This window comes from Lytechinus pictus, chromosome 11, assembly GCF_037042905.1.
Source record: "Lytechinus pictus isolate F3 Inbred chromosome 11, Lp3.0, whole genome shotgun sequence".
Taxonomy (NCBI): Eukaryota; Metazoa; Echinodermata; class Echinoidea; order Temnopleuroida; family Toxopneustidae; genus Lytechinus; species Lytechinus pictus.
Genome location: NC_087255.1, coordinates 26983786 through 27007867, shown reverse-complemented (window position 1 = coordinate 27007867; position 24082 = coordinate 26983786). Strand labels below are relative to the sequence as shown.

Below are 24082 nucleotides of genomic sequence, written 5' to 3'. Positions count from 1 at the left end.
TATGTGTGTGTAATATTCCAAATTGAAATGCATATTTATGAGACTTATAATATGAAACTCTGAATAAAAATAATTGCATATCAAAGATAATCAAAAATATTAAAATAATCCGTCAAAATATCAAAATGCGGGATTTTCGACATTCTTTCAGATTTTACGCTAAAAATGACAGTTTCACGCAAAATTGCGCTTGGCATCCGCCCGTACGTTATTCCTCAGGACTTCCGCAAGACTTTTAGCTGGGATGCAAAGAATTGACAAATTGTGCTATTCAATTAAAAACTCGCTTTAGAATGCACTTATACATGTAATTAAAAACTCGCTTTAGTACAGTATGTACTTATACATGTAATTATGTACATAATGTACGGTATTTTCAATTTTTCTTTCAAAATGCGCATCTGGTAAAATGCACATTGTCTCCTTTTGGATAACATAAAGTGAGATATCTTCCATCTTACTTGAAAATTCTTTTAATATTTGTGACATTAGGACATTTACTATACATTTGATGGATAAACGCAGTTAAATCGAAGAATTTAAGCTGCGTAAAAAAACTTCAAACTATTGATAGTTTTCACAAAATTTTATTTGGAGGAAATCGCGGTTTTATGTTTCCCTGTGCCATATGTGTGTGTGTAATATTCAAATTTGAAATGCATATTTATGAGACTTATAATTTGAAACTCTCAATAAAAATAATTGCATATCAAAGATAATCAAAAATATTAAAATAATCCGTCAAAATATCAAAATGCGTGATTTTCGACATTCTTTCAGATTTTACGCTAAAAAAGACAGTTTCACGCAAAATTGCGCTTGGCATCCGGCCGTACGCTATTCCTGGGTATTTTTGCAAGACTATTAGCTGGGATGCCAAGCATTAGCAAGCATTAACAAATTTTGTCGTCCAAAGTAAAAAAAATCGTTTTGGCCGGTCTACTATTATGCTAAGTCATGGAAAATCTTACTCGTAGATTTGAACTTCACATCTCTGGCTAAACCCATTTGGTTTACTCTCAAATATGGTCTAGTTGCCACACTTTGTTCTAACCATCACTTTGGCTCACCGTCGTTTAGTCAAGTGCCCAGCCGGTTTAATTTCCACATAGTCTAATACTTTTTCAGAAATTTACCAGGGAATACAGACCAGGTTGACTTTGGCAAGCCATTCAGGCCACTCATAGCTTGGACTCTTAGATCCACAGTCTTAAGATATTTCAGTTGTGCGTTCAGAGAGTAGAAAAATTGCCAATTTTCAAAGTATGAAGAACAAAGATTAACTTGTAACCTGCCCCTTAAACAACTTTATGAAAAGAAGATTAGTGATAACTGTTATTAGGTTTAACATTTTAAAATAAGAGTTTAATTCCACACTTTTTTTTGTTATGATGAATTGTACATCTGTGTTGAATTTGTAAATAAAGTGGATATGAGGAAAGTGAGCACCAGTGTCAGTAATGTAGCGTAACAGATAGAAATAAGAACATCAAAAGAAACAGATGTTATTCTCCAAACAATGAGACATGTGTCATAACATGATATGAATCAGCATTTTCCTTTAATAGCAAGCAATCAAGTTAATGGAGCATTTCACAACACAAATAGTCAGTGATTTTGACCTGCTGCTGTTATAAGCTACTGAAATCCTTGCATCTGATTGGCTCAGAACAAAGAAGTCGGTGAAAATCACTGAGTATTTGCTTCAGTGAAACACTCCCCATGTGATTCATAAGGAGAGCAAAATAATGTGGTGATGACTGATCGACTCAAGATGTTCTTTTCAGAAATGAAGAAAATGAAAGTCAATCATTTTCTTCCAAACAAACCACTTGTGGAGCATCCCACGTCACTCTTTGGGCTCGTGGGTGAACCTGGCATCGAAAACCTGTCAGAGTTGGGTTCTTAGCTTACACCAAACCTGTCAAGTATGGGTCTCCAGAGGGCAGCACTTCTTTTTAAGCCACCTACGTGGCATGTGATATGAATAATGTGGTACTCCACATGCCTTCGTCCTCTTATTATGAGGACCCAGTAACATGAAACTTAGCGATTGATTGCCTTGCTGATTTCTACGATTGATTGCATTGATTACTGTGCATGATCACTCGTAATATTCATCCCCAAGATTGATTACCTAGCTTTATGTTTCAGGGCCCTGATGTGTTTTGTCCACTTGTTTTTCACTCTTTCAAAGAAATCATTCTTTAGCTCTCTGCAGTTGGTTTTGGGATGCTGCCAGTATTGCAAATCTCTGAGAGGTTCTTTAGTTTTTATTCTGGAAGCAAAAAAGGTCTTACATAATAATAATAATAGCAAAAAATGGAAGGGGAAGGGACACTAGTGCAACATTTAATTAAATAAAAATGACCTTTTTTTGTGTGAACAAGAACATATAGGTTTTACCTGAGCTGAGCATCACTAGATTTTAAATGAATGAAGTAAAGTGAAATTCTTTAAACAAAAATAAGCTTTACAAAGTCTTATACATGCATCTATCAGAAGCATTTTATCATCAAAATATCATTTGTCTTATGTACATGCAACTTTAAGCAGTATTTGTGACACAGCATCATCAAAATATTATTTGCGATGGTTATATCAAGATTCTTTCACACAGTTCTAGTTCCTGTTACAAATCATGGCTATAAATACATTTTCATCCAGAAAAATATCTCTGTTCAATTTTGCTGATAGAAGGTAAATGGGGGGGGGGGGTCATTCAGAGAGCCAATGGAATTAGTTTTAACAAGTGGCAGAGCTATTTATCATTGAGCCAATGACTAATCATTAACTTTATAATCGAAATCTTCTTTTCTCTATGGATTTTATTATAGGCTGAGAATAGATCTCAAGTCTCTGCCAAGTCATTTACAAGGGTAGTACGAGAACTCCTGATCATACTAGCTAGACCCGCTAGGCTTCTTGAATGCCTGGTAAGTACGTATTAATCATTGTGTCGAACCTCCCGGAGGACATGCTTACATCATTGCTCAATGTCGAAACTTAAAGGCCCGAATTCACCAAGGTGGATTTGTTAGGTTCTGTGGTTTGAAACCATACTTATGCAGATTTTTTTACATAGATTAAACTAAATTTGGAGTGTATATTGATAATATTAATGATAATAATAATAATGAATGCAAGCTTTCGTCACAGGATTTCCCCTTTTTTTAGTTGAATTTGAAATAGACATGGGCTTCTTGAATGCCTGGTTAGTGCATATTAATTATTGTGTCAAACCCCATGAGACGTGCTGGCATCATTGCTTGATGTCGAAAAGTAGATTTGAATTGATTTATGGTTTAAAGCCATACTTAGGCAGATTTTGCACATTAACTAAACTTAGAGTGTATAAATGAGAAAGTGTCCAATGATTAATACATGCTTTTATCACAGGGTTTCCCCCTTTTAGTTGAATTTGAAATATACATGAAGTTTTTATATTCTTTGCCAAATCCATATTTGGTGATGTTCAAGTTTTTACAAATTGCTTTATGATTGGATTTACTCAAGAATCTCTTTATCAAATCAATCCCCATAAAAAAGTAATTTTTATCTGAGTGGAAGGGACTCAGTAGGCATTTCATATCCTTACTGATTTTTTTTTGTTAACATCTTTTGATAAGTGAATTGAGAGGGAAACAAATCTTGTCTTTTTCTTTGTAAAATGGTGTTAGCCCATTAACGTCTTCTGATTCATTCCTCTTTATTGTATAGGAATTTGATCCTGAGGAATTTTTCCAGCTGTTGGAATCGTTTGAGGACCAGGCCAAAGTTGGATCCACCATTTCTGAGGACCTTCCAAAGTACATCATCCACCAGCTTGGCCTTAACAAAGATCCCTTGGGTGAGACATAGTGTCTTCTCTTACATTACTCATTCTAGATCCCCCATCCGTGTTACATAACAAAGTTGCGCAATCGTTGTTAGAACATTTCTATCTCACCTGTTATTCTACTTGGGGCAGTGGTATTTTCAAAGAGCCTTTGTTTATTCCCATGGAAAATGTGCATCTCACTGGATCAGGGGCCTCTTTCATACAGATTTGTTTTAATAACAAATGCATGATTTCTATAACAAATTTACTATCAGCCATTTAGATTGAATTAATTCAGTAGGTTTTAACTGTACTTGCAATTTGTTTATAATAACAAGTTTTATGAAACGGGCCCAGAAGAACTCTTCATATTTGACCAAATAATCACACCAAAAATTCCCAGTTGTTTATTGAATATATGTAACACATTACTGCACTGGTCAGAATCTAGAATTGCTGAATTATTTTATAGGGCTTCAATTTTAAGTTACTGTGTAAAAGGCACCCCCCCCTTCTTAGATTCTTCATTCAATCCAACCACATGTGTATTACAAGGCAGTGACCTATTATCTTTATGTAAATATTCTCTTGTATATGCATAATATTTCTTTAAGTCACATGCAGCATATATATTAGTATATTTTGTCAATGTATATGTATTAAGCTTTCCAGCAAATTTCCAAACAATTTTTATTTCTATCACTATTACTGTCATGTGTGACTATTATGTTACAAGTGCTTTTGTGTGTGCACTCATTGAAAATATACTCATTTGCAAAGTTGTAAAAGCTTTTAGCGTAAACTCACCAAAATTATTATTAGAAGTGTTTGTTGTGGAGTTTTGTTCATCTTATTTTTTAATATGCACTGCAAAGTATATAATCTTGTGGATATTTATAGTTTGTATGAAGTGAAAAGTGTCAATTGGTTTTAATTTCAATATTTCCTTTTTTCTTTTCTTCCAAACCACACCCTACTCCCTGTCTTTCTTTGTCTGTTTTCTTTTCAATACCACCCTGAAATAACATTTCTCATCACTTTGCTAACATTTAACTGTTTGCTGACTTATCATTGATACATTGACGTCTTTCTGCATGAATATTGTCTTAATCCCGCTTTGTGTCCATTTACCATTGTGGTCTGTGCTATTCTACATTTGTGGCTTTTGATTTTGGTGTTTTTCGTCTTCAACTTAAATTCTTCAACAAAATAATGATCATTACCTCAAATATTTTGATTATCATTATCATAACCACTTTGACCACTATCATTGTTGTATTATCATCATTAAAATTGCGATCATCTTCATTGTTGTCATTACCATAATCCTCATCATCATCATCTTCACAATCATAACCATTTTGCCATCATCGTCATCATCACCATCAATGTCATTACCCTCATTATCACCGACGCAATCACCACCACCACCATGTCACAATTATCATCATCATCATCATCTTCCCTATCATCATCATTATCAATGTCATTACCCCCATCACCATCTCGCACAAAACCACCATCATCATCTTACCTCTCCTCTTGGTTCTTGTAACTCCTGATTATTCTTTAAATCTACTAATCTGTTGATCCTTCTCCCCTACCTCTAATCCATACCTTACCATCATTTCATCTTTAACTATTGCCCACTTCCATCTACTAACATTTCACCTCACCTTTTTCCTTTCCGCTTCGTTTGCATGTGCAAACTTCCTCTCTCTTTCCTCCCTCCATCTCCCAAATCTATGTTCAACACCACTTGACTACTGTCACCCACCCGTGTGCTCTACCAACCAACCACCCATTCCCTTGCTGTCTTCATACTCTGGACATGATGCGTTCCGGTTACCATGGAAATCAACATCACATTGGCTGTGGAAATCCTCCCTTGCGTGTACTGATCTCCACACCTCTCTTCCTTCAACTACATGTACCAATCGTGTGCCTCCAACCTTATGGTCCTCAACAACCTCCTCCTTCGTGCTGAATCACAAACTAAATATGGGTTTGGTTCAATTTACCCTTTTAACCTCTCTTATACCCCTGTTTAAAATGAAAATAATGTTTGGTGTTCACAATGGCATGCTTGTGCATTTTTTGCTGTGAATATTTGTATGATACATTGTACTTTTACCCTTGAATCATAATTTTTTTCATCTCACCGATGACACAATGACATTCCCATGTGTATTTACGCATTTTCCCATACTTATCAATTCCATGTTGCACGTGGTTTGAAAAAATTCACGCACTTCCATGCCTGTTTGACTATATGAAATTGAATTTGTATGATGCTTTTGCATCTTTTCCTATATATCATCATTACTCCCCCCCCCCCAAAAAAAAAAATGAATGCAAATTTTATAATCCTGCATAAATTATGACCCACATGCCCCACCTGTTGCATTTCATGTCATGTTTGTTTGTGATTGGTTCCTACTCACTTATCTCTGGTTGACCTCATATAGCATATTTTGATCACTTTCCAGATGTAGGTGACCTGTGTGGGGATTCCCCTTCCCCACCCCGCCAGGATTCAGGGGAGGATGAGAAGGTAAGTCCTGAGGGGTGTTTCACAAAGTATCTTGTTAGTGAATTTCACAAACTGATGTGTTTTTTGACCAATCAGATGCAAGGAATTTAAGTAGCTTATAACAGTTGTCAGGGAAAAATTGCTGACTTTTACTTCATGAAACATTCTTCTGTGCAGATGTTTGCAAATGTAAATGGTGAAAGGAGGGGGGAAGCGAAAGGGGTTATAACAGGGCTTGGGGGCAGGAAAGATGAATATTGGGAAATACTGAGATATATCATATTCATAAAGAGTGGGGGGAAATGTTCATTGTTAGGTTAAGTATTCCAAATGTTACCTTTCTTTCTTTCTTAGTATTTTGTATTGTGTGAGGTTTTGCAACAACAGAAAAGGAGAGAGAAAAAAAGATGAACATGAAAATAGAAAAGATCTGTAGGTTTTTTGCCAGATTTTTTTCTGAAAGTTTTACATTCCTGCTCATAAAAACAAAATTATCCATTGTCATATATAGAGCTATCATTTTTATATAGAAATCATCTTCAAATAAGTAACTATTTTTAATTTCTTAAAATCTAAAATGGGCTGCCTTCAAAGCCTTCAAAATACAACAGCACTATTAAGAAGTTTGGATTCAACTTGGTACATGCATGCTTTTGTTTTTAATAAACAAATCGAATTATTTTGTTCTAGATAATATGTATGTAGATTTATTTCCCTAACATCGTATGAAATATTTAGAATGTGGTCAATTAGAGTAATATATCATGCAATATAGAATGAGATGATGATAAGAAGTAAAACATATTGTTGAATTCATTTATTTATCAAGGGAAATGTTGACAGACGAGACTGCTTTAAAGAACCAAAGGAAGAAGATTTTGAAAACATCAAAATCATCAGCAATGGAGCATATGGGTGAGTATTATAATTTATTTCTGTCCTTTAATCGTGTTTATAAAGCAACTCCTAAATTAATACTTGTATGTCTAATTATAATTCTGAACTTTTAGATGTCTTATTCCTTCTGTGCTTTTTAAAATTCTTTTTGACCCATATTCTCAAAAGAGGTTTAAATTGTACCATGGTACAAAACCATTTTATGGGTACGCATATTTCATTGCATACACTTAGAAAAGTCCAGTTATAAATGCACACTTTTTGCAAAGGGTGCTTAATCCTCACTGCACTAATTAGAGAAATCCGTATATCAATTTAAAAACCTCTTTGAGAATACAGGCCCTGTTGTTTAACATAATAGCTTGGTTGTTTTCAAAACTTTGCTCATCTTTCTCAATGCAGTGCTGTTTATTTGGTGCGTCACAAGGAATCCCAACAGAGGTTTGCTATGAAGAAGATTTGCAAGCAGAACATCGCCCTTCGTAACCAACGGGAGCAGGTCTTCGCTGAAAGGGACATCCTCACGTTCGCTGAAAACCCTTTTGTTGTTGCTCTCTACTGTAGCTTTGAAACAAAGGTACGATTAGGACGTTTATTATCGTACAAATAATGCACAGGTGGGGATTGTGTGGCGATGCAGTACACTCAATGGTATTGTAAATAGTGTGGTGTTGAAACACACAGGGTTTTTGCAATGTTGCATTTAGCATGACACACTAGCAGAGAGCAGTTAGCTGTGCAATCTCTTCAAGGAAAGTGTCCCGAAGAAACAATCACTGACTCTGACTCGCGTATAGAATATGAAAAACAGCAAGTTTTAGTTGTGCTTGTTGATTAAAGTTTCAATCAAGGTCTCTTCCTGCAGATAAAGTGAGAAGTGCTTTTATAACATTGTAAATACCCAGGTGCCTGCACTGCCACTAACATCACAAGCCTCAACCTGTGCATTATTTGATTTATTGAGACAATCATGCATTTATAGAAAGGGGAACTTTAAAGCTTCCAGATTTACATTGGTTGCACAGATACTTGTAAGCAAAACAGCATCTGGTTTCCATTATGACAACACTAGCATAGTGGTAAAGTATGAAACTAGCCTCAATTAGCACATCAAAAAACAGTTCAGGAAAAAGAAATTGATTTATCATTTATAACCTAATCAAAATTTACCAATCACCTGTCATTTTCAGTATAGTGAATTTTAAGTGAAATTGATGCAATGATCTCCTCCATAACTCCATTTGTTTTATTTTTTGCCTTGATCAGAAATATTTATGTATGGTGATGGAGTATGTAGAAGGAGGGGACGTAGCTACATTGATCAAACACATAGGGCCACTTCCTCTAGAATTAGCCAGGTAAGAATACTATCTTGTTTTCAAAATATTTACTTTATTTCAAAGTCTTACGTTAATCCTCAAACTGTTATCTTTATAATCTATTCACCAGGCTTGGGCCCATTTCATAAGGACTTGTTATAGTAACAAATGCAAGTTTACTATCAGCCAATTAAATTGAAGGATTTCAGTAGCTTTAAACTGTTCATACAAATTTGTTATTATAACAAGTTTATGAAACGGGCACCTGGACCCTGCAGAAGACTAGTCACTTTGGATGGAGTGGGCCAAGAGAGCTAGTGGATTTTTTTTTTTACATCCTTGAGTGTTTTCTTTATTCAATGCAAATTCTACTTAGAAGCTACCAGAGGAAAAACCTTGATTTCTTTTTCTTAATTCCTTCTTGTAAAGAAGTGAAAATATTGGTTTCTTCCTGTAAAGTAATAATATTACTGTAATTATATATCTGTAAAGCGCTTAGAGACCTCGTTCCGATGTATTAAGTGCTATATAAATGCGGAATATTATTGTTTTTATAGTGGTTCCACATAAAGCATATAATCATCTCTTGATTGAAGGTGAGGAGGCAAACTATCACTTCCTCGACAAGCTGGATGGACTCGCTATCTTTCTTTAGCTTTGCTTTAAAAAGATAGTCGCATCCAGTTTGCCTCGAAAGTGATAGTTTGCCCATAACCTTCACCAACGGTGATCACTTACTTTCATTAAACAATCCTTCTCCTTTTGTTTTTGTCTGTGAGGTCAGTCTCCTCTTTCATAACAGGATGTATTCATTAACAAGGTCAATCTTCACACTGTCATTACAATCCCATGACGTATCACGCTCTGATTTATGATCACAAATTATGATGACTTTGTTTTGATACCTAGTATGTTTTCTTGGCCCCCTCCCCATGTATTGTGCCCAAGCTGGGGTTTTTCTGATTGTGTGCTTTGTCTTTGTTTTTGTGATGGTTTGACGTCATTGAGTGTTAAGAAAACATGCTTCAGGAATGCTCAGTGATGTAGGAAATAAGTTTATAGAAGAATTGTGACGTTTTATCGTCAGTAAATGACAAAGAAAACACATTTTGGAGGATACTTCATATTTGTTATCATTTTAAAGATGAGTAAACATGTTTGGAGGATGTTTTGTGATGTAAGATTGTCTTTAACCCTAATTCTCCCGGGGGGGGGGGGGCCATAATTTTGGAAAATTTTACCATACAGCCTTGTAGATTACATCACACACTACCAGCGTGCAAATTTTTGCGTTGCTTGCGCGATCGGCGGCCGAGATCTTAAGGGGGGGCTATAATGCCCCCCCCCCCCCCCCCCCCCCCCCGGGAATGACAAGAATCAAAATACCCCGGGAGATTTAGGGTTAAATGAAGAAAAAAAAATGTTTGTTTTTAAGAATAGCTTTAAAAATAAGCAGCAGATGGCATCATCATCCTTATTTGTTTTTACTATTTTTTTCAATCAATTTGACTAGATTATTATTGGTAAGTCTTCTACGCTTGAAATGATAAATCAATAGCATTGTTTATTCCATCTTTTAATCATTTATTTTAATCCCTCTAAAATTATATATTGCTGTGCTGAAGCAGTACATACATGTATCTTCATTGTTTTGGGCTTTTTTTGCCACATATCTTTCAGATTATATTTTGCTGAAGCAGTACTAGCCATTGAGTATCTACACAGTTATGGAATAGTTCATAGGGACATCAAACCTGACAAGTAAGTTTTTTTTTATCCAGTTGAGTTTTTCGAGGGGTTGCCCTTCTACCCCCACCCACACTGTTTAAAAAATGGGGGGTATTTGATTTTACCCAGAGATTTCCTATAAAAAGAAGGTGTTTTCCTGTTTTTCAGCTTCGATTGACATTTTGGTATTAAGTGACAAATTAAGTCTTTGACGTTAAGACTTGGGGAGCGTTTCATGAAAGGACTTGTCAGACGTTTTATCCGACAAGTCCCATTTTATCCGACAGTTACCATGGGAACAGTGCCTGTCGGCCAATCAAAATCAGGGCAAGATGTCAGATCTGACAACTTGTCGGGTAAACATATTGATGAAACGCTCCCCTGGGGAGCATTTCATCCACATTTTCGTCCGACAAGAAGTTATTAGGTCTAACAAATTTCATGGAGAGAGATTGGCTGAGAGTCACTGTTACCATAACTGTTGGATAAAACAGTACTTGTCAGATAAAATGTCTTGACAATTCCTTTCATGTATATTGTAATTGTAAATATTTTTGTATTGTGTTTTTGAACGCAGAAATAAATGCAAGCAAACAAGCAAGCAAATGAAATGATCCCCTGATGTAATTGTATGAAATCTTGGTGTGATGTGCAGATTATAACTATCAGTTAATTTGTTTTTATATTACTGGAAAGCTTCTGCTATGGGCATGTGTTGGTCTTCACACTGTTAGCCCATGTTTTTAACTATTTTTTATCTTGCTTTCAATGTTGTTTCAATCAATGCTTGTTTCTGCTTCCCCCTCAGTATGTTAATAACATCAACAGGACACATCAAGCTGACTGATTTTGGCCTGTCGAAGATTGGTATCATGAGCTGTGAGTATATGTGTTTTATATTCACTTGGTCTACTAGCAGTTGGTCTACTTCTCAGATAGTCTAATACCACTTGGGATATGCCCATTTGGTGTACCATCATATTGGTTAAATTGCTGTTTGGTTTGTGCTACAGATCAATGTGGTCCAATTCTCATTTTCTAATGCCCAGTTGGTCTAATTTCCACTTCGTCTACTTATTTCTCTTTACTTTGTCTAATGAAAATCTGGTGTATGTACGGTTCATTTGACCGGTGTGTTGGCTCAGTTGGTAGAGCGTCCGTCTCACAACCGGGAGGTCGGGAGTGCAAACCCCGGCTGCGTTAGACCAAAAGACGTTAAAAGATGGGAGTTGCTGCTTGCTACCTTGTTTGGCGTTCAGCTATTAAAGGGATAGAGCCTCGTCGATCTGGCGCTGCACAGCGGCTGCCGGGCCCATGATCAATTGGGCAAAGCAAATGTTCGGATTAGTTCATTGCTGATTTGGAACAATGAAATATGGATTTAGACCAAGTGGATATTAGACAAAAGGAGATAGTCTAACTAGATATAAGATTTTTTTTTAGATAGGTTGAATAGCTATTAGACAAAATCGTTAGTAAAAGAACTAGTGAGAGGGCCCATTGTATCCACCCAGTGGTAACTACCTTGGTAGTAATGGTCATCGGCCAATCAATATCTTGGATTCCATGAAAGATAACGATGGATGGCATAATAGTTACCATGATATAACTTTTGTGGCCCTGACTATGTGGGATGAGTACCAAATAGAAAGTATACAAAGCAGTGTAGACCAATCAGTAGTTAAGATGGAAAGTGAGAAACTAGCCTTTATCAGCATTCGGTCCTTCAAGCAGATTTGAATTTATACCAGAGACTCCAGATTTTTCCTGTCTTCACTTTAGATAGGCATGCCTTTAAGTCATTCCAATTAATTTCAATACATTTTTATCAAAGTTTGATTGTAGGATTGGATTCTGTATCAGAACAGGCGAAGAGCTTCTACTCATAGCTATGACACCTTTAAGTTTGATGCTTATAATGGGATTACAAGGCTGGTGTTATGTACAGCTTAGTTATGGCAGAGGCATACTCGTTTCATTTTATCACCATTTCCATTATTTTCTTATGCAGTGACTACAAACTTGTATGAAGGCAACATCGACCGAGACACCAAACAGTTCCAGGACCAGCAGGTGTGCGGGACACCCCAGTACATCGCCCCCGAGGTGATCCTCAGACAGGGGTACGGGAAACCAGTGGACTGGTGGTCCATGGGCGTGGTCCTCTATGAGTTTCTGGTAGGATGCCCCCCTTTCTTTGGGGAGACTCCGGAAGAACTCTTTGCACAGACAATTCATGGTAAGTGGACGGAAGCAAGGAGTGGAGTATGTCTCAATGAAAATGGCCAAGAGTTGCTGTTGTGACAACTCATCGATTACCACTTTGTCACAGAAGTGTCTGTTACACATTTACAGATGACATAATAGATCAGCCAGGATCCTACTCTGTGCCATCTAGATGTACAAGGTTGTGATTTCTACATTTCTAGGCGTATGAAAATGCTCCTAAGAGGTGTATTGCTCAAGAAACATATATCAAGTATGGTTATGAGCAATCAACAATGTGTTCATCTCATTTACCAAGGTATTTTGAGGTATATTGGTGATGTGGTTGTTGGTAATGTGACTAATTAGGGGAGTGGAGATTGATTGCTTCAAAATGTGTCCCCTCCTACTATACAAACATATTTTTGACCTACATTCTACCTGCAGTCATGATTGAATGGCCCGAAGGAGATGATGCCCTCTCCGAGGAGGCCATGGACCTGATCAACAGCTTCCTACAGCAAGATCCCCTCTTCAGGTTTGGCACCGGGGGCGCCGAAGACGTCAAGGCACACAAATTCTTTCAAGGGGTAGACTGGAACGGTCTGCTCAGACAGAAGGCTGATTTTATACCACAGCTGGAAGGGGAAGAAGACACCAGTTACTTTGATGGTGAGTGGTTAAGACGAATGTTACAAGCTACTGAAATGCTTGCTCCTGATTAGCTCAAAGGAAATTTGTCGAAGAATATCACTTACATGGTGCTGTATGTGTTGAAAGATATGTCAATGGCGATTATATTTTTAATACATGGAGTTAGTATAAGCTACTGAAATACTTGCTCCGTGTATGTTGACAAGAAATTTGTCATTGAAAATCAGTAACATGATAATTCATGAAATATGTTATTTAGTTTTGTTTTATTTGACAAGTGATGATTATTCCCTGAATTGATTTTATCACTGAGTGTTTGTGTTGAATGAAATTTGTATGAGCTATTTAGTGAATAAGGTGATAAATTGTTGGAAATATTGTAAAATCTGTGCTTTTACAAGGCCTATGGGCTTTATTTATGCAGTTCCCCTTTTCATTTTCATTTTCACCTGTGTTTATGAATAATTTCTTATGTCTTTTATATACTTTTTAAATCAAGAATTAAAGAAATGCAAATTGAAATGAATGGAATGGAATTGAATTGAAAAGATTTGATTTGAATTTAAACATTCTCCTACCAGCACGCTCTGAAAGGTACAACCATGACTTAGACTCGGATGATGATGAGGATATCCCTGAAATTGGCAACTTCTCCACATACTCTCCGCGGTTCAGTCGATCATGCAGCAGCGTATCACAGTCATCAGACGATATGGAAAGGAGGGAGCGGTCTCACAGTGCCTCTCTACCCCTTAGTGATCTATCCCATCATTCCTTGCCTGCTAGGAACTCGCCGCAGCTCCTGACAGTAGATGTCGACCGGGGAAATAGTCTCCCCCTCCCAGACAGGTAAAGCTTTAGCCCCCTTTTTGCAATTTTTGATGTGACCCCTTAATATCATTTTGGAATCAAGGAGTAATGCAAGAAGAATTTGCGACAATTGCTCCATGTGAAAATCTGCACATCAAACCCAACTTGAAACCTTTCTTCAAACCTAGACTGCACTTACTTAGTATTCTAAACCAACATTGGTGTCACAACCTTGCCCTTTAGACTATGGCTCATATATTCTGATATCTAGTTTATGTTAGCCCATGGACAATCTCTGTGCTAAGATAATGGAAAGTCAAAATCATCAAAATTTTGTTCACATTATATGATTCTGTCGTTTACTGAGGTCTTTCCTGGTGAAGAAAAATATACTTTTGGTTTTCATTTTCAGATAGTTTACAATGAATTTAGTATCAAATGAGCTAATAACTTGAACTGAACTGTATTAAAGTGATCTGTGTTATAAATGGTTATAAATGTTATAATCTGTGTTATAAATCTATCGTTAAACCGTAACGTTTTTCTCTACCAGAGCTTTCATAAAGCCAGAGTTCAGAATATGCTCCTATGTTTTCCAAAAAATGTAAGGCAGAAGCGATTGCCGCAAGAGCAAATGTCGCATCACCCTTTTGGTTGCACTTACCCTTCTCCCATTCTGTGCAGTGTCCCAATATCTTAAGCAGTCATGAGGTATGCTAGAAAGAGAGTCTATCACATCGTTGCATTCTGTCATGGGCACAAGACTCTGAGCAGTAGTACACCGTTTCTTTTTTAAAGATTTTCTTTGGTGACTTATTCCACCATGCTTGTTCTTTCCTCACCGACCTGCGCAACGTAGGGAGTTCACACGACTATCGAGGCGTTTCTCGGCGAGCTTCGCCACCGATGATCACGGCTCTATTTCTATTTATCGAAATATTTTGAGAGACAGGTAAAACGTTTGCCTGAGACAGTTCCATGTGCAGTCAGTGCAAAGTCTGTCCAGTTGCAATTTTGCACACTGCTTTCTGTCATCTATATTTACTCTCAATATTTTTGTGTCAGCACTATCTGCAAAAGCACAATACACAAAGTGTTGTGAACACAGGACCCTGTTACATGAGCTTACAACAATCAATTGTTTGACCAGTGAAATATGCCCATGCAGCTTGATTTTTCATAATTTTTTCTTCTTTAAAATTTTATTGTTGGTTGTTACCGCATACAGACCACCCTAAAATGACAATTTGCCTCAAAATGTAATACACTGTATCTTTTTGGTAGACGGTACCGTTCTTGGTGACTCGGTATGCTTATGTGACAGGGTCCATCTTTTTGCTGTGTTTTGATTGTGCAACAAGTGATCAAATGTTTCATTTTCTATCTAAAATGATTTTGTTGCTTTTATTGTCTTCACTCTCTTCATCAGAAGGCTTTTTTACTCTGTCACTTTAACATGAATCTTCAATATTTATCTCAAGTTTTTCACCTACACCTCACAATACCAGAGATTAACTTGTGATATAAGTGAGTTTGTGGAGGATCAAAGTCACTGATTTGGGGGCACCTAGGTAATATTTCATGAAACAAATAATTTGTGATTTTCACTGGCTATTGTTATAAGCTACCAAAATCCTTGCATCTGATTGGCTCATGGCAAATTTGTCAGTGAAAATAATTATTTGTTTCAAGAAACACTCCTCTGATACTCATACAGGAAAGGAAAATGATTCATGTGGGTTGTTGTTTTAAAGGTGGAGGTTGAAAAAAAAAAAAGATTTATTGCAATAATTTGTGATACTCTTTTCCAAAATTTGGTCATACCATCTTTGATCAGCTCATTCGATATGGTTTTTTTTTTTAAGTAAATAAATGTGACTTTTGCATACATAAAGCTGTTCATGATTTTAAGGTTTTACTTCTTGGTATAGTTATTATTTTTTGCGCTTCATTTTCTTTTGCATCTAATTTTTGCGCCATTTTATTATCATTTATTTACAATGCAGACAATTTTTTATGTTACTTTGAAAATCAACATAGATTTTCACATGTATTGAAGTATATATTTGATATCTTTATAACTTTGACTTTTTACAGTCGTTGTTATTGCTATCTTAAAATGAAAATTGGTCATTTCATAATTTATCTCTTAATTAATGTAAATGAGCAGTGTTCAGATGGTTAATGAAATAGAAATGTTTAACATGAGTTGTCATTGGGTATATTGCTGATATATATTGAGGTTTCAGATATTGCACAATTTGAAGACCCACACAATATCTGTGCTACCGAAAGCAGTATAGTTTGTATTGTTATCAAACTTTAGAGGGCTAGTATCAAAAGATGATTACTGAAAATAACTGAATATTTCAAAAATGTGTCATCAATCTTAACCATATGCTTCGGAAAAAAAGAAGAAGCATTATCAGTAGTGCATTTACGATGAGCATTTATGCAGAGTGTTTAAAAAATGAAAATAAATGCATAAAAAATTGTCCATTATTAAAGCAAGGGAATGAAATTCATATTTTTATTTTTTTCTTGCAAACAATGCACATTTACTTTATGTGCTTTAGATTTTGTATATTTGCATTATGTGCACATTCAATAATGTCTGGATTGTCTATCTTGTCAAGATAAATGTAAGAATTATATTAACCAAATCTATTTTGGCAAATGTCTCTATTTCTACATTTACAACCCTGGTGGGTGTTTCATAAAGCTGTTCGTAAAGTTACGAACGACTTTACGCACGACTGGAACATGTTCTTAGGTCATAAATCAATTACATAGGGATATCACAGAGCACAAGAAAGGATCACCAGTCGTTCGTAAAGTCATTCGTATCTTACGAACAGCTTTATGAAACACCCACCTGGTATTTGATGAGGACTGGTGTGGTTTCTTCAATTTGAAAGTACAGTTTTTTGTTTTTTTTAGATTCAAGCTTCTGTGACATTGAATTAAGGGAAATTAAAATGCTAAGTTTCATTTTCGTTTTAATTATGGAGGAAGAAATGGGATAGAATGCTGTGTTTAAATGATAGGTTATTTGTTTAATTTGCTTAGCACAATCAAGGGTAGTGATTTTATTTCCTCAATATTCTATTTAACGTATATACAATGTTGAACATTCAAAATAAAACTATCATAAAAGCAGCATGACAATATCACAAAACTACAATAGATGTATAAACAAACAGAAAGTCACCATATAGCTAGAGTTAAAAAGAATTTAATCCAAAGCCACAAGCATTTAAAAAGCATGACATTACACTTGTACACAGTGATCAGAGTGAAATCGTATGCATTCATCACAGATTTGATTATTTGTAAAAAGTTGTCAATTCATGTAAATGTTCATCTAATGACAATCAGTTTAACTCTACCTATTTTGAACTGTGTTGCCCTATTTCGATAAAAGGAAGCAAGCGACATATTAATTGAAATTGAGTTTTGCTGTGTGTACATTCTACAAAACAATATCTTCTTCCATTCCAACTTTCATAGAAAAACACTGATGCATTTATGAATTATAGCTGGTTAACCAGCTTAACCTTCATGCTATTTTCTTGACATCTAGTCATGTTGCTCTTTACAGGAAATTTCACTTTGTTACTTGCAGTCTTTTGTCAAAGTAGAGCAGTTTTGAAATAATATGAAATAATTTTCTTCTCTTTATCTATTCAAGCCTACGGCAAAGTGTCATCTCTTCAAAAGATTAACCCAAAATTTTCCTTATTCATGATGCATTGTACATGTATTTGAAAGTAGTAGATTCGTGTCATGATATTTTGTGATACAGTGTAAGTTCCAATAACAGGATTATTTTCTCTTTCATTTTACCCTCTCATTTTCTATTTCAGACCACTGTATGAGACTCAATTGTAATTGGCATGATTTAAAAAACTGAATGCTATTATAATTCTTAACATCCCCTCTTGTCCTTTTCACTCCCAGGACTGCATCTGCCAGTGCTAAGACGGCCGAGCATTCCGATGCGTCCTCCTCCTCTCCCTGCACCCCGCCTCACGACTCCTCCCCACGCTGTCGTCGTCGTACCGGCATCTCCCACAAGCCACCCCTCCGGGAGGTTCTCCCACGATTCTCCATCTCTTTCGATGAGGACAGCCCGTTGGCGTCGTCGCTGGAGTCTCAGGGGTCATTAGGGTCATCCGGGTTCCTGGGTGCAGGAGACGGGAAGAACATAGGGTCCAGCGAGAGACAGAGTAGAACGGTAGTCAAGTCAGCATCGTCTAGTATGCTGTCTCTTATTATACCATCAGGTACGAGGTTATTTAATATTCTTTACATATTCCCATAAAGGGGCTGTTATACCTGGGTCCCATCTTAAAAAGAGTTGTGATTGTTCCGATCAACTTCAACTATATGGAAATCCTTCATTGTCATAATTTTCCCTTCAGGAAATTTGCATTATTTCCTTCTGTGAACAAGGAGGAGTATACTGAATTGTCAAGAAAACAATGAATATGTGAATATACATATCTATTTAAAAAAAAATGAAAAAAAGATGCACTTTATATGTCAACCTTGATGGCTTTCCATGGTTATGGTTGATTGAATCAATTTCACCTCTGATGGGCCCTTGATCGTTTTGGCCAGTGTAGCTGACAATGTATGACAAGCCATTTTATCATACTCGTCTTTTTTATTGATATCAATTCTTGATCCCAAGATTAGTCAATGGTCAATGACACAAAGCAATTTTCTTGGCATCGGGAATTAGATTCTCGATATCAAGAATTTGATTATTTCATATCAAGTAACTAATTATTGGTATCAAGAAATTTTCTTGGCATCGGGAATTAGATTCTCGATATCAAGAATTTGATTATTTCATATCAAGTAACTAATTATTGATATCAAGAAATTTTCTTGGCATCGGGAATTAGATTCTCGATATCAAGAATTTGATTATTTCATATCAAGTAACTAATTATTGATATCAAGAAATAGGATGAAATGATCAAATAGCTTGTCATACATACGTCAACATATATTGGCTAAAATGTCCTGTGGCCCATTTCATGTAGGACTGTTATAACTTTGCCATAATTGCATAGTTACAATATTTTTAAAATAGTTTTCACTTTTTTAAAACAAGCCCCAGGTGTGACAGCCTCTTCTACAAGAGAACAGGGGTTTCTTTAGAGCAATTTTACTGATGTGTTATATATCTCTTCTAAGTCAAATTTCTCCTCTTAAGTTGTAGAGATATCTGTGGTCCCAAAAGATTTTACTTTAAAGATAAGACAGTAGTTGCAGCAAACAATTATTTCATGTGAAAGTCTTTTGAATCAAGGTTAATTGTCAAAATATTTTCAAAAATCTTTATCTGGTACATTAATGTAAACTCATCTTTGTAAAATCATGAAATCTTAGCTAAAAAGCAATAATTCTGATGATCACTAACACAGAAAAGCATATGTGGGACAGTTTATTACTATTAAAAAAATACCCAGGATCCCTCCATGATGAACATGAAGCCCCTTGACTCTTCTTATCCAACATTTCTTTATATGAATCGTTGAAAAATAATAACACACTTTTTTATTTACCAATTTAATCCTCTGTTGTTCCAGACGAGCTCCATGTGCCGTCTCCCATCAATTCTCCCGGTGGAGAATCGAGCAGCTCCAGGGATGATTCTCCCTCCAGGGATCCATCCATGATGAGTAACATGAAGTCACCCATCATCATTAGGAAACCACCCAGGAGGAAGACCATGGGGTTCCATATGCAAGCTATCAAGGTCTACCTAGGAGAGTCTAACATATACACACTGCATCACCTGGTCAGGGTAAGTCAACAGTATTCATTTACATGGTCTGCTTCTCATTTAGGGTAGTACTGTTTCAGACCTTAAGTTTATACTCTTTTTGGGCTCCAGATTGATTTGACTCATTTGAATACCAAAAGTTCTTATGATTGAAGAAAAATTTGAAAATTTATATTTTGATGGTCAGGATATTTACATCATAGAATGAGGTGTGGGTATTTTGTTATAGATTTGTAGATAGTTAATTATCTGAAATGGTTACAAATGATTTTTTTAATGAAATAAGTGCAGTCAATTCCTACGTAGGTAATATGTTTTCCATTGTATTTTGTTTCTTTGTATGTACAGCATGTTGAGGAAGGAAGTCCAGCATACGAAGCTGGATTACGACCAGGGGACCTTGTCACTCACATCAACAATTCTCCCGTTGAGGGCCTGATACACCGTGAGATAGTTGAACTGATCATGAGCAGCGACACACAGGTTGTAATCCATGCCGTACCCATGGATAAGACTACCATTCAAACTTGCGGACGAAGGAATTCAACGTCCAGTAAGATGGCCAGGAGGAAGAAACCCAAGCGTAAACGGGATTCCGTGGAGCGAAGACGACGAAGTGCAGTATTCAGGAGATCCAGTTTGAAACGGGCATCAACCGATGGAAGCAGGGCTAGTCTAGCAGCATTAGGTAGGCAGGGAGGGTCAGAAACGTCGCCAAGGTCGCCAACATCACGATCGCCGCGTTCCCCACCCATGTTCCATGTACCTAACGAACATTCAAGCAGTACGCCATTGACATCGTCACCTAACAGTTCTCCCTCATCAAGCTGCCCGAACTCGCCTGCAGGACACTACACATCATCCAGACCAAGCACGTTGCAAGGTCTTGCTCACAAACTCCCCTTTTCGTTTAGACCTGGTGGGAATCGTAGGAAGTCGGTCGGTCACATCCCACTGTCCCCACTAGCCAGGACCCCAAACCAGTCCCCCGCCCCCAAATCTCCTGTTCGTAGCCCCAGCCCCTTGGCTGTGGTGACTAGTCTTGGGCACTCTCCAGGGAGTTCCAACACCACCCAGTCCTACCCTGCACACATGCTGGGCAGCCCAACGCTCGCAGCACCTATGAAAGTAAAGACGAAGAAGTACATGCGATCTAGGAACCTTGAGACCCCACCGTCGCCTCTCTTAAGAAGGGCACTCTCCCCAGACCATGAGAAGGTACCCTTGGACATGTTTGATGTTCAGCTTAGACCTAGAGCAGACTCTGCTTGCGATGCCCTCTCAAGAGAAGAGCGAAGCCTCAAGAGATTAGGTATCGTCAGCAAAGAGAGGGTTGCTGAGAGAAAATCCACAGGGTCAACTTAAGATTTATCTTAAATCATGTGTATAGAAATGCAAAGTATTCAATCTGCTATATGTGTATATTAGACAATTTTGCGATTTGACTGTATTTGATATTGGGGCATTTGATTTAAAGGCCCTCAAGCACCTGTCTGTCATGCCGTGTCGTACAAGCCACTTTTAAGATCGAACCATTGATGGTTTAATGTGAAATCATGATAAGATTTATTTTTTGCTGAACAGATATACAACAGAGAAACGCATTACAATTTTACACCAGATAATTGATTAGAAAATACTTTTGAGTCATCATTGGTTCTTTATTCTTTGCTATTGTGCCTGTATGCTTTGCCAAAGATCCTGAAATAACAGATTGGTGATTGTGCAGATATAAGTAATAGCTGAAGTGACTTCATCTTGAAATCTATTAGAATCATTGCTTTGGTCCCATACCCTAGACTACCATTTTTAGCATATGATACATGTGCACTGTATATTTAAGTATGCAGAAAATAAAACATGGCAGTCCGGTGTTTATTTGATTGTTAAAGCTAGGAGATGGTTAAACGTAAGTTGAGTAAGTTAGTTTAACAATTGACTTTAAACCATAGTATGATGAAATTATCAACATGCACTGCTTTTATCACTTTAGCTTCCAAAAATGAGCATCAAAGTGATTGATTCTTCAAGGTTCAAGGATGCATTATAGGCAAATTAGAGACAGCCATTTTGTATTCAAGTTTGTGATTTGAAATTAAGATGGCTACATAAATTCAAAGTTATGTTTGCAATATAAGAGTTCATTACGTTGTATTTTCTTTTATGAAGATTCTTCTTTGGGAACAAATGCCAAAAATGCATCAAAGACAAAGAAAACACAATGAAGGTGTTAAAACTGCTGTTACCAAATGTACATGTATATCCATAGAATGAATTGCAAGTAATTTCATTTTTCAATATCAACATATTATGTCTCATTTAAAAAATAACATTGGGGCAAAATTAATGGGTTCAACAATTTCCTCAATTGAAATTTAATTTTAGAATGAAAGATTTTAGAAATCTGGTTATAAAAAATATGGTATTCTTAATTTTCAGCATTATTGACGTTAATTCCCACTAAACACTAACCTTTTCCTTTGTTTTTATCTCTTCAAATGAACCTTTGATGAATGAAATAGTATTTGTGCTTGATTACAGTATTATTGCATTAAGAAAATTACTTGGCATTTGAATGAATGGTTCTTATGAAGGAAAAATGTTGTCTTGCATTTGATGATGTATCAAACGTAGTGGTGCATAATGCAAGGACTAATGCTAGGCCTACCTAATGAGTAAGCTAGAGAATTATTCTTACCAGAGTGGATAAGTTGTATATGATGTACAGATGATCATCTATTTCTTAGCAATTTTTTTTCATGCCAAACATTGGTTTCTTGTTCAACAAACACTGTATAATCTCTTCATGTGCAGTGGTTTGATAAAACTATATTCTTGTTTGAATTATAATTATACCCCATTAATGATGGGAATTAATGGGTAAAATTCAAAGCCTAAAAATGGTGATCCACTCTTTGTTACATAGAATCTGTAGTTTAAAACTGGGAAAAGGTGTTCTAAGAAATATTATCAAAGATACTACAAGGGGAAGATCGCACAGTACATAGACCGCGTAATGAAACACTCTGGAAGGGCGCCCCACAGCGTTGAGTAAGTAACAACCTTTTTTTACCTCTGTGCCTATCGCGAGATGGTTGTGTACAAAACATATGAGAGAAATGGTGAAGGGTTGAAGGAATAGACGATTTGTACATTCCAAAAAAAAATTCATTCAATTTGTTTTTTCTTTAATTAAAGATGAATATATTTCAGAGGTTTCTGGGTAATCAAAAGTGGAATCATTACCATGCACCACCCTTGAGCCCTCTCCAAAGTCTCCTCTCTCATTTCCCCCATATGTTTTATACACAGCTGCATGCAGATGTGCCATGGTTTACTTACTCAACGCTGCTGGGTGCCCTTCCCAAGGAGCATTTTCGGGCGTTTGGGAGCGTTTCAAACAATCGTGGAAGTGTCCGATCTTCCCCTTCTAGTATCTTTGATATTATTGATATTATCTGTAACAGTGTAATTGGACCATTAGCTCCAGCCATGCAATCAGTTTGTTTGACAATTACTACATCTTATCTCATGAGCAATGGAATAATTCTAAAGTGCTGATAATGACCATCCACAGAAGGAATGAGAATTTCATTTCATTGAGATGTTAACTGCCATTTGAAGATATGAATTATTTTCTTCTTTTCTTCATGATTCTTCAGTGAAAAATTGCTCTCTAATTGCAGGGAATGTTGAAGTGAAATTAAATTGCTGGTTTTTTTTAATTTTGAAGAAAAAATTCCTTGCTTTTCATTGGTTTGGAAATAAAATTAGCGGGATCTTTAATAAATCTCTTTTATTTTACCCTTTAATTGACATATTTTGGGTCAAAAATAACTTGAGTAATTTCCTTTGTTGTATAGCCAGATAAATCTGTTTTGTCTTTCAATGTATCTTCTATGGACAACCAAGGCACAGTGTTTTAGCTTGCTTTGTTGCCATGGAAATAATTATGTACAAAAACTACAAATACATTCCTGAGGTATGTTAAGCAGAGCTGGTTGATTTTGTTAGAGGGAGGTAACTTGTTAATACACATGAGTCTTAGAGCCGATGCCTGTATCTTTAGATTACATTGTGAAAAAGGTCTTCAAGAATTCTTCCTTTCATACAGGAATGGCTGTGGTCACATATCAAACTCATGTGTTGCGGGGAAACTATATTCGCCTCACTATGACTTTGGATGTGGCATTTTTTTTTTTATTTTTTTTTTTTACAGAATAGAGTCTTAGATTGTAAAATTTGTCCTTTCCATATTATAAAGCCAGCATGGAGACTATATTTTCAGACTACATATTGCATTGTCCCTATAATGT

The 24082-nt window shown here is 36.3% G+C and overlaps 1 protein-coding gene across 4 annotated transcripts in view; it reads left to right on the top strand.

Moving 5' to 3' along the window:
• LOC129271097 (microtubule-associated serine/threonine-protein kinase 1-like) overlaps positions 1-23173 on the top strand; it is a 35522-nt gene extending 12349 nt beyond the window's left edge. Inside the window, exons 6-20 of one of the 4 annotated variants that reach the window (XM_064106240.1) lie at positions 2838-2936; positions 3721-3850; positions 6310-6374; positions 7183-7268; positions 7653-7827; positions 8517-8608; positions 10250-10330; positions 11106-11176; positions 12309-12536; positions 12950-13174; positions 13738-14005; positions 14826-14918; positions 17927-18252; positions 19570-19787; positions 20115-23173. In XM_064106240.1, coding sequence (XP_063962310.1) covers positions 2838-2936; positions 3721-3850; positions 6310-6374; positions 7183-7268; positions 7653-7827; positions 8517-8608; positions 10250-10330; positions 11106-11176; positions 12309-12536; positions 12950-13174; positions 13738-14005; positions 14826-14918; positions 17927-18252; positions 19570-19787; positions 20115-21131 — 3174 coding nt within the window. In that variant the 3' untranslated portion in view covers positions 21132-23173. Of the gene's footprint in view, positions 1-2837; positions 2937-3720; positions 3851-6288; positions 6375-7182; positions 7269-7652; positions 7828-8516; positions 8609-10249; positions 10331-11105; positions 11177-12308; positions 12537-12949; positions 13175-13737; positions 14006-14825; positions 14919-17926; positions 18253-19569; positions 19788-20114 lie in introns of all 4 variants that reach the window. The other 3 variants (XM_064106239.1, XM_054908457.2, XM_054908456.2) reach the window with 3 other exon arrangements.
• Positions 23174-24082: the final 909 nt, after the last annotated feature.